Source organism: Drosophila yakuba, chromosome 2L (assembly GCF_016746365.2).
Source record: "Drosophila yakuba strain Tai18E2 chromosome 2L, Prin_Dyak_Tai18E2_2.1, whole genome shotgun sequence".
Lineage (NCBI taxonomy): Eukaryota > Metazoa > Arthropoda > Insecta > Diptera > Drosophilidae > Drosophila > Drosophila yakuba.
This window is the reverse complement of record NC_052527.2, coordinates 1,380,659-1,395,612: the sequence shown is the minus strand read 5'-3', so window position 1 is coordinate 1,395,612 and position 14,954 is coordinate 1,380,659. Positions and strand designations below refer to the sequence as shown.

At 45.2% G+C, this 14,954-nt stretch overlaps 6 protein-coding genes across 7 annotated transcripts; all 6 read left to right on the top strand.

Annotated features, from left to right (window-relative positions):
* The first annotated feature begins 2,526 nt into the window (after positions 1–2,526).
* Positions 2,527–4,344, top strand: LOC6526421 (apolipoprotein D). Its single transcript, XM_002087504.3, has 6 exons — positions 2,527–2,686; positions 2,775–2,895; positions 3,408–3,538; positions 3,601–3,680; positions 3,749–3,847; positions 3,956–4,344. Exons 1-6 carry the CDS (start codon positions 2,664–2,666, stop codon positions 4,180–4,182), a joined length of 681 nt encoding a protein of 226 aa, XP_002087540.3. The 5' UTR covers positions 2,527–2,663; the 3' UTR covers positions 4,183–4,344.
* A 75-nt stretch (positions 4,345–4,419) lies between these two features.
* LOC6526420 lies at positions 4,420–5,428 on the top strand. The gene is made up of 5 exons (XM_002087503.3): positions 4,420–4,575; positions 4,636–4,866; positions 4,916–5,001; positions 5,074–5,172; positions 5,233–5,428. Exons 1-5 carry the CDS (start codon positions 4,553–4,555, stop codon positions 5,370–5,372), a joined length of 579 nt encoding a protein of 192 aa, XP_002087539.1. The 5' UTR covers positions 4,420–4,552; the 3' UTR covers positions 5,373–5,428.
* Positions 5,429–8,500: 3,072 nt separating this feature from the next.
* Positions 8,501–9,557, top strand: LOC6526419 (pseudouridine-5'-phosphatase). The gene is made up of 2 exons (XM_002087502.4): positions 8,501–8,758; positions 8,827–9,557. The coding sequence occupies exons 1-2, from the start codon at positions 8,692–8,694 to the stop codon at positions 9,480–9,482; spliced, it is 723 nt and encodes a 240-aa protein (XP_002087538.1). The 5' UTR covers positions 8,501–8,691; the 3' UTR covers positions 9,483–9,557.
* Positions 9,558–9,571: 14 nt separating this feature from the next.
* Positions 9,572–10,378, top strand: LOC6526418 (probable pseudouridine-5'-phosphatase). Its single transcript, XM_002087501.4, has one exon. It carries the CDS (start codon positions 9,585–9,587, stop codon positions 10,305–10,307), a length of 723 nt encoding a protein of 240 aa, XP_002087537.1. The 5' UTR covers positions 9,572–9,584; the 3' UTR covers positions 10,308–10,378.
* An 80-nt stretch (positions 10,379–10,458) lies between these two features.
* On the top strand, positions 10,459–11,522 carry LOC6526417 (probable pseudouridine-5'-phosphatase). The gene is made up of 2 exons (XM_002087500.4): positions 10,459–10,590; positions 10,649–11,522. Exons 1-2 carry the CDS (start codon positions 10,473–10,475, stop codon positions 11,443–11,445), a joined length of 915 nt encoding a protein of 304 aa, XP_002087536.1. The 5' UTR covers positions 10,459–10,472; the 3' UTR covers positions 11,446–11,522.
* A 42-nt stretch (positions 11,523–11,564) lies between these two features.
* On the top strand, positions 11,565–12,722 carry LOC6526416 (probable pseudouridine-5'-phosphatase). Of its 2 annotated transcripts, none has more exons than XM_002087499.4 (2): positions 11,565–11,764; positions 11,821–12,722. In XM_002087499.4, exons 1-2 carry the CDS (start codon positions 11,647–11,649, stop codon positions 12,606–12,608), a joined length of 906 nt encoding a protein of 301 aa, XP_002087535.1. In that variant the 5' UTR covers positions 11,565–11,646; the 3' UTR covers positions 12,609–12,722. The 2 variants fall into 2 exon arrangements, with proteins under 2 accessions (XP_002087535.1, XP_039226519.1); XM_039370585.1 differs by having other exon boundaries at positions 11,686–11,764; positions 11,808–12,722.
* Positions 12,723–14,954: the final 2,232 nt, after the last annotated feature.

Here is a 14,954-nt window from a genome sequence, read left to right as displayed (position 1 = left end):
GAGAATGGCATGCAAAAGGACAGGCAACAAAAGCGAGCACAAATTGCGACATGTTTTGCAATTCCCACGCATTCTGCGGAGCTCCCCACCCACTTTCGCAACTCCCACTCGCAGCTCGGGTTAAAGGTCGCCGGAGTGTGTCTCCACCCACTTGATGTTGCTGCTGCTCCAGCTGTCCTCGCCTGTATGTTATTTAGCCGACAGTTTAGTGTGATCCCCCCGAGGGGGGAATGGGAGTCGGTACTCAGGACTCCTTTTTTATGTCAACTGTTGATTGCAGCAGTGCACAGTGCACAGTGCACAGAAAGGATATTTTGATATCCCAGCTGAGCTGCAGCAATAATCAAAATTAATTCAATTTCGGCGGCTGGCTTTAAAGGTAGCCACTTAATTAAATGGCCACACGCCATGTGCTCCATATGCACGCGCTCATATCCTGTGGCACTGCACTGATTTTCATGCATCTGGCAAAAATCTGTTTAAATCAAATTACATTCAACAAAATGCCCATAAAGCGAATGAATAACCACAAAATATTCGAGCACTTAAAATGGCAAAGTGATTGAATTGTGGGCAGGGTTTTTTTTCGCCTGAAATGCAAACGTGACACGATGCAGTTTTAAAAGCATTTTGTTGAAATCTTTAATGGAATTGCTAAACAAATTGTACCCCTTATGTATATATTTATTAAAGATTCTTTTCTTTTCCTTTATAATACTGTCTTTAGTTGGTTATCTTAATAAGAACAACTGAGTTTGATTTTACTATGAAAACTTTAGCAAAGTAGATCCTTTAGTAATAGTAAGTGATATCTGACACTCACGCACTCATCTCCAGTTGTCAATGCACTTTAAACCGCACAAATGCACCACAGTGACAGGTGGCAGTGGGGACCCAGCTCGGGAAATATTAACTATTGACCCGAAGGTTTATTTAAGCACAAACTGATTAAATTAAAGGTATCAGCACCCGACCCCTGTGCACTACAATTGAGCTACGCCCATGGCTGCACCCACCTACCGAAAACTGCACTTATGCCCTGTAATAACCAGCTCTCATCTGTCCACTCTGCACCGAGCTGCAGGCTTATGGTTGCCTTTGATCAAATTATCCCTGAAGCCCGAAGCCCCACTCCACCGGCAGCCCTCAAGGATTGCACCTGTTTTTAAGCTCAGATGTCCGGCAAATGCGTACATATTTTAAATTTAATTACTACACGCTGCATGCAGCAAACAGTGGCAGCCACAGCAAATCCCACCCAGGACATCCATCCATCCATTCTTCCATCCATCGCCATCCATCCAAATGGGGCAAGCACAATCCTTTCGTGGGGCAATGCGCTATGAACTCCCTTGCCCCGAATAGTTGGCTGGCCATTCAAAATCTGCGCTAGCCGCACATGTATAAAAATATGAGTGTTTCAACGAGGGTGGATTCGATCCTTTTAAATATGTTATCCATATTCAATAAGCCAGTCTTGTGGTGGGAACAAAAAAGGACCAAAAGTATAGGATATTTCTGTTCATGTGTCCGATGATTTCTGCAGAACTTATGATGCTTTCCTTACTTATCAAACCACCCTGCCAAAACATATATCACCTGAAATGCCCCACACAAACGCTTCAGCGTTCGTCCTGCGGGCATTTTTGCACATGTAACTCAATTTGTGGTTCACATTTAATTAATTTAATAATATATGGGGAAATTAAATTCTCCTCCTTCCCAGCTGCAAAGAGAAAAACCGCAGAAATTCCGCCACTGTCAACAATTCATCTGACCAGTCCGAGAACGAGCTAAAGGATACGAGCTGAAGGATACGCGCTGAAGGAACCTCAAAAATACGAATTTATTCACTCATTTTGACCAGCGACGGCAAAGCGCTCAACAGATGGCGCTGGCGGAAGATGGCATAGATGGCGCCACAAACGCAATCCACACGAAGGGAAAAGCTCTGCTCTGTGAGTGTTAGCATCCACTATACCATTTATTATGACTTTAATAAGCAGTGCTAGCGAACATAAAATATTTAAGTAAAATAATTAATTTATATAAATTATAGTGTAATAAAATTTATAATACTGCATAGTAAATTAACATAATAAGGCATATTTAGATATAAAAAAAGTATGTCATGGTTTTAAATTAAATAATATATCTCTGATTAATACTTATGAAATTAGTGAAATAATCATTCTGATTTGCGAGTGGAGCGAAGCATTTCTGCTGACTCACTACTTAATTTCACTTCGCCAGTTCAGGACATTGAACTTTTCACCCGCGATCTCTCCTAATTAACTGCCCCCACTAATTGCAGTGTAAATTGTTCCGCTTTGCATGCGGAAGCCCTTATCGAACCCGAATTATCGCGATGTGCATACAGAAATTATGTGAGTGATATCTGGATGCATTTCCATAGCTGCCTAGCGATTGAAACGAGAGCAGTGTGCTCAGATACTTCATCCAGATCGTCTGCATTTCACTTTTGTTCACTTGGCAATCGGATTCGGCGCACTCGAAAAGCTCGCTCGCTCGCGAAAAGCAAAGCTTCGCATCCAGCGTATAAAAGATACAATGCAGATGCAGTAGAACCTCAGTTCTAAGCCAGAAGTAGAACGGATACCTAGTTCAGTGGCTAGCCAGCGTATCTCCAAGTAAACTGCACTATGAATCACAATCACCAGTCGAGGTAAGCGCCACTTAGTGAACACTAGCTCCCAGTTATTTCTCCCAGTTATTTCCCCAAGTTATTTACACTTCATTAATCATCCCCACAGCTCGCACCTGTTGCTGCTTATCTCCCTCGTATTTGGAGCAGTGTGGGTGGCCCATGGCCAGGTGCCCTTTCCCGGCAAGTGCCCAGATGTGAAGCTACTGGACACCTTCGACGCGGAAGCGGTGAGTGCCGACCTTAGGCGATCCATCTCGCATCGCATGTCAATCATCTCATTTCGATGGGTTGCGAATGGGGAAGTCTAAACGATCGGGTTCAAGTGAGCATGCTAATGAAGTTTCAGTAGATTACGGGCTAAAGTTAAAAAACAAGGGAATATATCACACTAGGTAAACTCCACAGTGCAATTCAAAACTTCATTAGTTCTGGAAACTGATAGTTCAAATGAGCTATGATCACAGTAGCGAAAAACTTAATAATAAGATAAGGAATTTGGTTTCTTATTAATAAAGGGCGTTGTTGTTACAGCATTCTAGGTAAATATTTTTATTTGATGAGTCCCACTATTTTTTAATTATCGACCTTGCTTATCTAATCTAGCTTAAAATATTCCCAGAACTTTAAATAGTAGGTAAACACCTCAGCTACAGTTTGTATTACTTATTATGTGACCATTTGCCTAACTATACGTAATTTTGTAACATTGTATTTATTGTTATTTTTCTGAATACTTCAGTATATGGGCGTTTGGTATGAGTACGCCGCCTATCCATTTGCCTTCGAGATCGGCAAGAAGTGCATCTATGCCAACTACAGTCTCGTAGACAACAGCACTGTTTCGGTGGTGAATGCGGCTATCAATCGATTGTGAGTATGAAACAATGTCATAATCTGAAACACTCCATTTAATCAAAAAATCGATGAAAAAGCACCGGGCAACCCTCGAATGTAACTGGACAGGCCAAGGTCCTTGGACCCGGTCAATTGGCCGTGGCCTTTTTCCCGACGCGTGAGTAACTAACCAACTTTAAGTGTTCTCTTCAACAAACATTTGTTTACTTATCTACTAAATTTTAGAGCCATTGACGAAGGCCAACTACCTGGTTTTGGGCACCGATTACGAGTCTTACGCCGTCGTCTACAGCTGCTCCAGTGTGACGCCTTTGGCCAATTTCAGTAAGTTACTAGGCAGTCTAGTCTAGTCTATTCCATGCCAACTGTGTCACAACTTAAGTAGAGTGACTAGCACTTACGACAGAATGATAATTATTATTTTAATTGCAGAAATTGTTTGGATCTTGACCCGTCAGCGTGAACCTTCAGCGGAAGTAGTTGATGCGGCCAGAAAGATCTTGGACGACAACGATGTGTCCCAGGCCTTCCTCATCGATACTGTTCAGAGGAACTGTCCCCGCTTGGATGGCAATGGCACTGGGCTGGCTGGGGAAGATGGCCTCGGTGTGGATGACTTTGTGTCCACCACGGTGCCGAATGCCATCGAGAAGGCATGAGAGTGGCTTCGACGCCTCTACGAGCGTCTCTACGACATTTTTATGAACTTCCTGAGTTACTAAGTGTCATGATCAAATATCGATTGTTGAATGTTCTTTGGTGCTTCAGTTTAAGCTTCTTGTTATTGCATGGAAATACAAAGAAAATCAATCAAATATAAAGCCGTTTGTACAGAGTTTCATTATACAACTGAGTATATCTCGATCAAGTGACTCAATGCACGGCTCCACTTTCTTTTCACACTTTTAAGTGTAACGTATCTCCGCAAAATCCTGATTATTTTTCATTAAACCGTATCCAGTAGATTCAAATAAGGTCTGGCTTATTATTAACTGATTCAGTTGCCATTTCTACTCAGCACGTTCAAGCATGATCAAATGGAAGATCTTCGTGTGAGTGAAGCCTGAAAAGTTAAATGAATATTATATACCCTACCTAATACTCTCCCAAAGCTTTGCAATCCTGCATTATCAGTTTTCGACGGCCATGAGGGCTTTCCATGGCCCCTGTAACCCCAATATGACTGCAGTCGGGGATTTGGACATGGAGCGATTCAAGGGAAAGTGGTATACCCACTCGATGTATCCGAATCTCTCGCTGCGAGTGCCAAAGTGTCAGTCTACGGACTTCATTGAGGAGGAAGAAGACAAGTTCATTGTTGTAGCCCGGGAACTGAGCAACCAGTAAGTGATTTCTATTATCTTGAAGTTACTCTATTGGCCATTTTCACAGAACTGGCACTGTCAAGATGAGAAAGGTGGAAATACTGAACGTAGAGCCACAGCTTGGGAGGTACCTTTTGGACACAAAAAATTCGGGTAACATAGTACTTAGCTTAGTGCTATATAATAAGTAATTAAAAAAATGTATAACTTTTATATATTCTGCAGCATTTCCTGAGGGCGTTCTGTTGTATGTCCTGGATACCGATTATGTGAACTTTGCAATACGATTTATGTGCTTCGATGCCAGCAAAATATTCAGTTTTCGTGAGTGCAGTGCTGTAAATAATAACGACTTTACCCTAAAACGAGTCCTGTAACCCACAGATTGGGCTGTCATCCAGACGCGAAAACGATTGCCTACTGTTCAGGTGATACATATGGCTCAGTACTATGGACAACAGGCCGGTCTGGTGATAAGTGACATGAGCAAAGTTCCCCAGGAGGCGTGTCCTCACGATACTTGAACAATGTAAGCTTGTTTTGAAATAAAAGCGTTACTTGCCAGTCTCAATCAGCATAACCAATCGATTATCGCTTATAAGTAATCTATGGTGTTCTGAGAACTTATTTTTCTCCATTTTTATTAAAAGCTATATGTATTAATATCTCATAGTGATTTAAAGTGAGCTCTCTTTGCTCCCAAGGCTCCCCTATTTGCTCGGCCTTGGCGAGCAAAACAAATGTTGGCCCACAGAAAGGAGCATAAATCACAAAACCGCACTTGGAACGGATGCGCATAGATAAACCTGGGCCACCAACTCATCTCGTTCCCTGGACAGGAATAGGGAAAAAGGACAATTGTAAAATTAAACAGCGAAAAGGCAGGACGAAGGAGGGTCCTGTCCTTGCAGAGCGAAAACTCCCAGCGTCCATTGGGGAAATTTTATGGTACAACGATTTTTAGAAGCTGTACAAACATATACATTGTATATATCTATGTCTATATTTTATTTGCCCGCCTTCCATTTTTGTTTTCCAGTTTCCCAGTTTCCCAGACTGCGACAGCTCCCGCGGCATTTCGAGCTGCTTGTGCAGCATTTGTTGCCAGAGACGAGGAATCGGAGCCAGGAATCGGTCGTGTGGGATTCCCCGGCCAACTCACCTCTTTCCGCCCTCTCCGGCAACTGCCACTCGCTATGCATACAAAATTTGTTTTGTAAACAAAGTAATGCCATTACAAACAAATTGGACTTTGTGCCCATGTTTTACACCCACCGCCCTTCCCACCCCTCCTCCAAACAGGACATTGTTGCACTGGCATCCTTTGGGAAATCGCTCTGCGGAGCGTCCTGATGATTGAAGGAATATGTGACTGACATTTGAGCCTGCTCGGCACATACATACATAGATGGATAGCATTTATTGAGTGCCAAAGGACGATTCGTGCTTGCAGTTTTTGCGGTTTGCCCGCCGGCTATTGGGTTACTCTTTGCAGATTATATCGTACCCTATTTATTCAATTTGGTATTCCTTGCGGTTGCCCGGGGACTCGCAACTGGACCGTCTGAGTTTGGGGACTTTGATGGAAGGGCCTTCAAAAGGCCCCACTGAAGAGAGTTGGTTGAAGATGCCTCCATTTTTATTGAGGATTCTGCAGACTGTATATTTAGACACGAACAATGTAGTGAGTGAAATTGTTGGCTCCAACTAAAGTTGATTCACGTACGATACTCCGTTCTGATGCTGTAATTCGTCCATTAAAATGCCCTGAAATTGACGTTACTTTGTTCTATCTGCACTTAACACCACATCCATGCTGGCACCTCCTTCAATCGCCTTTCATTTATCATCTCCTCAATGGAAAATGCCAAATCAGCTAAAGCAATTTGCTGTCAGCAAGGTACTGGCGATAAAAGTGGCCCTCCCCCTTCCCCACACACGCAGATCCCCTTTTGGCCATTTGGCCATTTGGCCACCTCCCCCGCCCAGTCAATAAAATGCCTTTTAATTAATCGGACGGACAATTTTCCGGACGCTGTGCGTCAGCTGTTGTGGCTACCAGGAGAGGGGAACAGGACTCTGGGAGCAGGACATTCGAATGCAGCGACGAATTGTGTGCATAAATTATGCAGCCAGCCATTTTGGGAAGCCCCACATTTATGGTATTTCACCTTTTTTTTATGTACACGGTATGAGTAGAGGGATATCCATTTATTCAGCACCTTTATTGGGGAATATTTTATAGATTTATGTACGAGTATAACAATCACAGGAAATGTCTGAGTAGCTTCCAATTTTTTGCAGCTAGTATACTTAATAAATAGTAGGCCAAGTATTGTATAGAGTAACTCAGGGTCTCAACCAAAGGATTGCATGAATTTGCTTTCTTTTTTTGTGGCTTGGTTAGGGGAATTCCCACTTGGCTGACCAGCAACAATATGTTGCAAACGTTTAATTTGAACGCGTCTCTAATCGCTGTCCTGGCAACGAGGACTCTCCACCTGCCACCTGAAATCTGGGCGCTGTAATTGCGTTCATTGAATTGTTAACTGGACTGCTTGTCTGCCAGCCTGCATTTCAGTCCACGAAAACCGCAAACTTGCAGCGAGGGCGGCCAAAAGCCGTTGTTATCCTTGCGGTCCTTGCGGCTTTGTGTGAACGCGACTGCGAGTGTAGATATCGATGTGAATGTGAATGTGACTACTGTGAATGTGGATGGGTACCCTTGAGCCGATTTCCGCACTGGTTGGTGGGTCCTTCGATATCCCGGTCAAAGCACATCAAACTTTTTGGCTCTCCCTGCGGGCCATCTGCATTTGGCATTTATTGGTATTGTTCCAATTAAAGTTGGACTTGGTCATAAAATATGCAAGCTCAGCGAACCAGTTAGCCATTCGCCATCCGCCATTCGACATCGCACAACTTCTGGTTCTGGTTCGATTTGGCGGCCACAGGACATTAATGCGTTACGGTCAATGGTTGCGACTGCAATAAAAGGTAATAAAATGCCCCATGCTTTTGCTAGTCTAGTCAGTGGCGATGGTCGAAGTTTCGCAGTGGAGTGGCTTCTGGAGCTACTAAGTGCGTTTGCTCAGCTAGGAGCAATTAATATTGTGGCAAAGAGTTGAAATTAACATTTACAGTTCACACTCAAATCAACTAATACCCTTTTGCACTTTAACTATATTATTTAAAAATTACAACATAAATTTCCGTTGTCAACTCCCTCTGAAAGTTATCAAAATGCACAAACATTTCGTTAACTCGTTTCATGCAGCCCAGGTGCTCATGGCCATTAAACCCGTGCCAAAATCAAGCGTCGCGACGCATTCACCTTTGACCCTTCCACCCACCGCAGAAAGTTTCGCACCACATGCTGCATGCACCACCCACAGAACCCTGCCACATCCACTCCCCCTTTAGCCCAACATTTTGTGGCACGTATTGGCCAAAGCCAAAGTTTCGGCGACGCGCTGGTGCAAACGTCTCTTGCGGCTTGGCTGCCAACTGCTTAATCAATTACGCAACTTTGCAACAACATGCGAGTCCTGGCCAAAAGGCGTGCGCCGCATGCATTAGACTGAACTGGAAATAAAAATAAGAAAGTGCAACCATTCCTGCAAGGAATGAAAATATGAAAATGAAATCACGACCTCTTGGAATTGTCTTTCAAAATTCTCATGGGGACATCCATATCCATAACAGAAGTACCAAATTTTCGTAGCTCGTTTTTGGATTAATTAGGCACCATTCTGGCCAAAATCCTCTAAATTGTCCTCTAAATTAAGGAGCATGCTGTTGTATGAAAAGCTGCTCATAGACCAGCGATAGACCATCGTAGAAATGCCGCCCAAGAAGTGTTACTGCCCCGTCACTCATGTCATCTTCGACTGCGATGGCACCTTGATAGGTGTGTTCCACAGTCAACAAACTCCTATTTAACTGATTTCAATTAAATATATAATTTTAACTTTTCAGATAGCGAGGGCATCTACCTCAGAACGGTACAAGATTTGCTGGCCCCATTTGGCAAGACGTACAGCAAAGCCGATCAGACGCAGTATATGGGAATGCCGATGTGCACGTTTTCCCACCAAATCGTCAAGGATCTCAATCTGCCGCTCTCAGCTGCGGAGTTTCGCCAGCGATTCGATGCAGCTATCGACAGGAACATGAAAAGTGTGAATTTGCTGCCGGGGGTCAGGGATCTGATTCTACACTTGCACGAATACCGCATACCCTTCTGCATAGCCACAAGTTCGTATCGAAAGGTGTTCAAGGTGAAGGCCGAGTCCTTCAAGGATATATTTCTGGCCTTTCACCACGTCGTCTGTGGCGATGATCCGGAACTGGGACCGGGCAGAGGAAAGCCCCAACCGGATATATATCTACTGGCCGCCTCGCGATTCAATCCGCCCGCAGATCCCAGCAAGTGCCTGATATTCGAGGATGCTCCGGTGGGCTTAAAAGGTGGAATAGCAGCGGGATCCCAGGTGATCTTCATTCCCACTGAACATGTTTCCAAGCCGCAGAGAAAGGGCGCCACCAAGGTACTCAAGTCGATGGCGGACTTCAAGCCCGAGCTCTTTGGTCTCCCAGCCTTTGACACCTGCTCCAAGTTCGAGTTTGGCTAACACCCAGCAGTCAAAGTTAATCTGTCAGAATTATTAGAAGTATTCTATCTAGAAAATAAAAAACATTCAACAAAATTCAAAACTTTAAACACATTCAATACAATGTCCGAGGAAGATGGGTCTAGAAAGGCGAGTTCCAGGCTGTGTAATTTTCAGCCAGTTACCCATTGCATTTTCGAACTCGATGGCCTGCTGATAGACAGCGAGCGTTTGAGAACGGAATCCGTTCAGAAGATCCTGGAACCCTATGGCCACACGTACAGCTTCGATCTGAAGATGAAGTGCATGGGCAAGCCGGACTCCGAGCAGGCCGCTCTCATCGTGAACACCTTCAATCTGCCCTTCAGCCAGACGGAGTTTGAGAACCAGCAGGAGCTCCAGTGTCGTGGCAAAATGGGTTTCATTCGACTGATGCCCGGCGTGAAGCGACTGCTGAATCACCTGAAGAGTTTCAACATTCCCATGGCGATCGGAAGTGGCAGCTGTCTGGATTCGTTTACGATAAAGACGCGCCAACACTCCAGGCTCTTCGATGTCTTCAGTCACGTGGTTTTGAGCGGCTCCGACGAGGAGGTCAAGTTGGGAAAACCCGCTCCGGATATTTTCCTCACCACCGCCTCTCGTTTCGAGGATGCGCCGGAGCCGAGCCAGTGCCTGGTCTTCGAGTCGTCTTTAGTGGGAATGGAGGCTGCTCTGGCCGCTGGCATGCAGGTGGTCCTGGTGCCCGATCCTCTGGTATCCATTAACGCAAGTGCTCCGGCCACCTTGAGGCTGCGATCGCTCGAGACTTTCAGGCCACAATATTTTGGATTGCCACCCCTATAAGATACTAAGTAGTTTGCAATGAGAATTTAATGTCAGAAATGAGAAATATAGACAACATTGTTTCTAGTGTAGATTTTCTTACCTTTAGACCTTGATACAGATAATGTTGATTTAAATTCGTAAAAAATTTCCCCAGTCCTAGAGTTCTTCTGGTAGAAAAGGAAGATGTGCACTTCCGGCTGCAGGACTAGCAGATCTCAACCAGATTGTGCGGGTTGTTCGCCCTCGTGCTGCAGTCCGGGTATCAGCTACTGCATTTTCGACCTGGAAAGTGCTGTTTTTGGTGAGATTCGAGCTGAAGAAGTGGCTTTCACACTGCCAATCTCACTGTGTTCTTTCAGATACTCGCCACGTCTACCGGAAGGCTCTCAAGGAACTGGCTCGTAGTTATGGCAGGAGCATCCCGGATATTTTACATGTCCAGAGTGGGCCAATGACGACATCGGAGATGTCCGAACTCTTTTGCCGCAAGCTCGATATTCCCATGAGTTGGGAATCGTTTCGGCAGGAGGTCAATGAGAGGACCTCCCAGTTGATTGCAAATCCCCCGTTTATGGATGGCATTGAGCGGCTGGTGCCGCACCTGCGCAACTCCTGCATGGAGTTGGGCCTGATCACGTCCAGCAACGAGGCAAACTATTGCTCCAAGATCCGCGGTAGGGAGGACTTCTTCGAGAACTTCTCCACCGTGGTCTGTGCGGATGATCCGCAGTTGAGGGCGCCCAAGCCCGAGCCCGACGTCTATCTGATTGCCCTGTCGCGGCTGGGCGATGCTGGACCGGATTGCACCCTGGTCTTCGATGGCACTCCCAAGGGAGTTCAGGCGGCGAGCGATGCTCGACTGCCCGTCATCATGTTGGCCGAAAAGGACCTGCCTTGCTGCTGGTCCGAGTTGGCCGCCCTGCGCTTCGAGTACTTGGATGACTTCGAGCCGGAGATGTACAACTTGCCACCGTTCACGGATCCTGCGCCCAAGAGGCGCTGGAGTCGTCGACGCACGAGGTTCAGCCAGAGATTGACTGTGATCCGGGCCAGAGCCGCAGAGGCAGCTGCCGCGGAGGAGGAGGCGGAGCCGGAACCTGAGGCGCCACCTCCACTGCCACCCGCCGTGCCGTCCATTTTAAATTTAAGAGAATGAGTCGTATTTTACAGAAGATTTATACGAAAACTCATATTTTATAAGTTAATAAAAACAAAAGGTTTTTGCACATTCAACTTGCTCTTCGATTTCTTGGCAAAATGGTTAACCTTGTTTTCAGAGCGGCAAATGTCAGTGCTCGGCCAAAATTCGTAGAACAAAATTTGAGTTTTGAAAAATTTGTAGAGTCCTGCCCCAAACATGTGCAGTGCGTGCTGTAAGTCTTGCAAGGCTCCGCCAGGATGCTCCCGATGTCCACCCATGTGCTGTAGTCCGGGTATCAGCTACTGCATTTTCGACCTGGAGAGTGCTGTTTTCGGTAAGATAGTCTTCATACACATGGCAAATATAACTTAGACCAGACTTCCCATCTAGACACCCGTCATGTCTACAAGAGGGCTGTACTTGAGCTGGCTTCGAGTTACAATAGGTCGGTTCCCGAAGCGGTTCTGATACAGTGTGGTCCCATGGAAACTGCTGAGATGGCCGAGATGATCTGCCGGAAATGCGATCTTCCCGTCAGCTGGGAGTCCTTTCGCTTCCAGCTGAACGAGCGAACCTCCGACCTGATTGCCAATCCCACGCTGATGCCCGGAGTGGAGCGGCTGGTCACCCACTTGGGCAAGTGCTGTATGGGCCTGGGGCTGGTCACCTCGTGCTCCGAGTCGATGTATTGCACTAAGATCCGCGATAAGGAGGACTTCTTCGACAGTTTTTCATCGGTGATCTGCTCCGATGATGCGGACTTGAAGGCCTCAAAGCCCGAGCCGGATGTCTACTTAATTGCCATGAGACGGTTGGGAGATGCGGGACCAGATTGCACCCTGGTCTTCGATGGTACGCCCAAGGGAGTCCAAGCCGCGACGGATGCCCGACTGCCGGTGGTGATGTTGGCCGAAAAGGATCTGCCCTGCTGCTGGTCGGAGCTGGCCACTTTGCGTTTGGAAACCCTGGAGCAGTTCGACCCGGAGGAGTTCAATATGCCGCCCTACAGCTGCACGGAACCACCTCCTCGAAAGTCCAAGTCTCCAAGTCAACGTGGTTCCCAAAAATCCGCAGGAAGTCAGCGGAGTTCCACTGTCACGAAGAAAGCTGCTGCGGATGCGGAAGCTGACGAGGGTGAGGAGGAGGAAGGCGAAGGCGAAGGTCAGGAGGTTGCATAAATGAAATTGCAACGGATTTTACTGTATTGGATTGAATCGTTTGGATTTTGTAAAATCAATGGTTGATATGCGTAGAAGCTGCTTTCACAACTAGTAAAAGCAATCAAGTCATAATTTGTCTCTGTTTTTTGAAACCATTCAGGCCAATTCATACGCAGTTAACAACTCAGCAGATTTGCGGTTAAATATCCATTCAAATCCAGGCAATCTGCCTAAAAGCTTTTGCAATTCGCACTTCAGTAGAAATTAGTAAGTAGAAAGGGGGATTTCAACTTAAAGGCTTAACATATTAAATCACAGCTCAGTTGAAAGATTTGCCAAATGCACGTGTTCATTATTTGGTGTTAATGAAATGCCAATTAATTGAAGCCTTTTTCTTGATACTTTGGCTTGAAGCGAAATTGATCCATAAAACTGCGAGCTGCGATAAGCCGACTTAGCATTATTATTAACTATTGAAAAGGGAATTGTTTGCTCTGCTGTTTGATCTGCTGAATAATAAATACGGTTTAATTGAAAACGTTTTCGGCATGACAAGGAAATTGAATCCTATCAGCGAGCAATGATTTTGCCAGCACACACTCATAGAAAAACGGCAAATGCAAATTCAGATAGAGATTAAAGAGCATTATAAATAATGCCGATTGTCTGAATTTTGCCATTGTTCTGTGTTCAGTGTTCAGTGTTCGTTGTTCATTGGCATTTGACTAGCTCATCAAGTGCTTTCAATTAAAGATGATTAAGCGTTTTCCATTCTCTGCATTCACAGGATTCGCATTCTGCAGGACAATAAATCCCGGTTGCGTTCAGCATTTTCTTGCCGTCATCTTTGCTCTGTCTCTCTGTGTCTCTCTGCCAAAAGCCAATTGTTTGACAATTTAATTATTCAACACATTACGCATACGCAGTGTGTGCCAGTGTGCGACAGTGTGTGTGTGTGTGTGTGTGTGTCGGTGTCTACAAGGGTGTAGACACGCAATATGTTTGCCTAGTTGCAGATGCCAACTTGCAACTTTCAGCCAACTCCTTTCAGCCTGGCAACTTATAATTACTTAATGTTCAACTCGCAAAATGTGTCTCCTGCCCCCAAAAGTCGGGTTTAGCCCCACGACGACTGCTAAAACCGTCAGATGGCGCAAAGTGAATAAACCTTTTAACTCTTTACACACATTTTTTGGCCTTATTTTTTCTAACTTTTCCCTGGCTTTTCTTCTGTTTCTGCCTAATGAACGGGCGCCACAGGAAGCACTCAAGGGCAAAGAGCTCAGCAGAACTGAAAATGCAAAAAAATAGTGCAAAAATAGTGTAAAGAAAATCGCATAAAATGGAAAGTGCCATGAGGAGTAAAAATAATAATAATTGCGAGCGTCAAAAGAGCGCTGCTCAAACAAGATCTGCGATTTTGCAACATCTTAATTTAATTAAGCTAACGAAAAAACCCACGGGGCATCTCAGATTCAAATTCAGTAAAAATTCCACTGACTGCTAGTAAATGGTAAAGTTTTCAAATAAAGGAACAAAAAGTAAGTGTTACACGAACATTATATTGTTGAACATTTTTACAACCAATTTCGATCGATAAATCTTTGATAACCTCCTGTTAAGCAATATGTAATTTTTGCATCATTACATGCCAATCGCATCGCCATTCGACTACCGAAGCCGCATTATTCCAGAGTTTCAAGTGCTCTTGCGATTTTGGGTGGCACAACAACACGACGCGGATTAACATGTGTCGGCGAATGCTGAAAAGCTTTTCATAGTCTCACCCAGCATTCCGCTAAATTAATGTTAAAATGCAAGGACACAGGAGCTGGGTGGTTGGGTGGCTGTGTGGGTGAGGGCTGTGAACCGCCATCCTGTGGTTTCTGTGGGCGTGGGTGGTGCATTCAGAGCGTGCTTTGTGCGAGCCTTGTTATAAAGCATTAATCAAGCATACCTGCTGGGCAATCCCCAGTCCCCCAGTCCCAATCCCAATCCCAATCCCCTCTCACTTTCCCGCCACTGCGGCCTTTGCCTTTGCTTGTTTGTGGTGGCGACAACGACGCACCGCCCAACCACCCATCCCCCATCCCCGTTCCCCCCGCAGGCCACTCGACCAGTGGCTCAACCCCACAGCCACCACCATTCAAAAGGGCACTAAATTGCCGCTCATTATGATGGGCTGGCATAACACGTATGCCCTAGTGGTGGCAACGTGACTTTAGTTCTAGTATTATTAACCATTGTAAAAGTGGCATTAAATATGGGAATAAATAGGGTAGAAAATCAGAGGGCTGTGCATAGAATATAACTCAAAAATTCCGCAATTGCATTGAATTATTTTTTTATTAATTTAATTCAATT

Coding starts and splice junctions, on each gene's coding strand:
- LOC6526418 (XM_002087501.4), top strand. CDS start 9,585: ATGTCCGAGGAAGATGGGTCTAGAAAGGCGAGTTCCAGGCTGTGTAAT.
- LOC6526421 (XM_002087504.3), top strand. CDS start 2,664: ATGAATCACAATCACCAGTCGAG. Junction 2,896..3,407: donor ACACCTTCGACGCGGAAGCG/GTGAGTGCCGAC, acceptor TGAATACTTCAG/TATATGGGCGTTTGGTATGA. Junction 3,539..3,600: donor AATGCGGCTATCAATCGATT/GTGAGTATGAAA, acceptor TCGATGAAAAAG/CACCGGGCAACCCTCGAATG.
- LOC6526420 (XM_002087503.3), top strand. CDS start 4,553: ATGATCAAATGGAAGATCTTCGT. Junction 4,867..4,915: donor GCCCGGGAACTGAGCAACCA/GTAAGTGATTTC, acceptor CCATTTTCACAG/AACTGGCACTGTCAAGATGA. Junction 5,173..5,232: donor CAGCAAAATATTCAGTTTTC/GTGAGTGCAGTG, acceptor TGTAACCCACAG/ATTGGGCTGTCATCCAGACG.
- LOC6526419 (XM_002087502.4), top strand. CDS start 8,692: ATGCCGCCCAAGAAGTGTTACTGCCCCGTCACTCATGTCATCTTCGAC. Junction 8,759..8,826: donor CTGCGATGGCACCTTGATAG/GTGTGTTCCACA, acceptor TTAACTTTTCAG/ATAGCGAGGGCATCTACCTC.
- LOC6526416 (XM_002087499.4), top strand. CDS start 11,647: ATGTGCAGTGCGTGCTGTAAGTCTTGCAAGGCTCCGCCAGGATGCTCC. Junction 11,765..11,820: donor CCTGGAGAGTGCTGTTTTCG/GTAAGATAGTCT, acceptor CTTCCCATCTAG/ACACCCGTCATGTCTACAAG.
- LOC6526417 (XM_002087500.4), top strand. CDS start 10,473: ATGTGCACTTCCGGCTGCAGGACTAGCAGATCTCAACCAGATTGTGCG. Junction 10,591..10,648: donor CCTGGAAAGTGCTGTTTTTG/GTGAGATTCGAG, acceptor GTGTTCTTTCAG/ATACTCGCCACGTCTACCGG.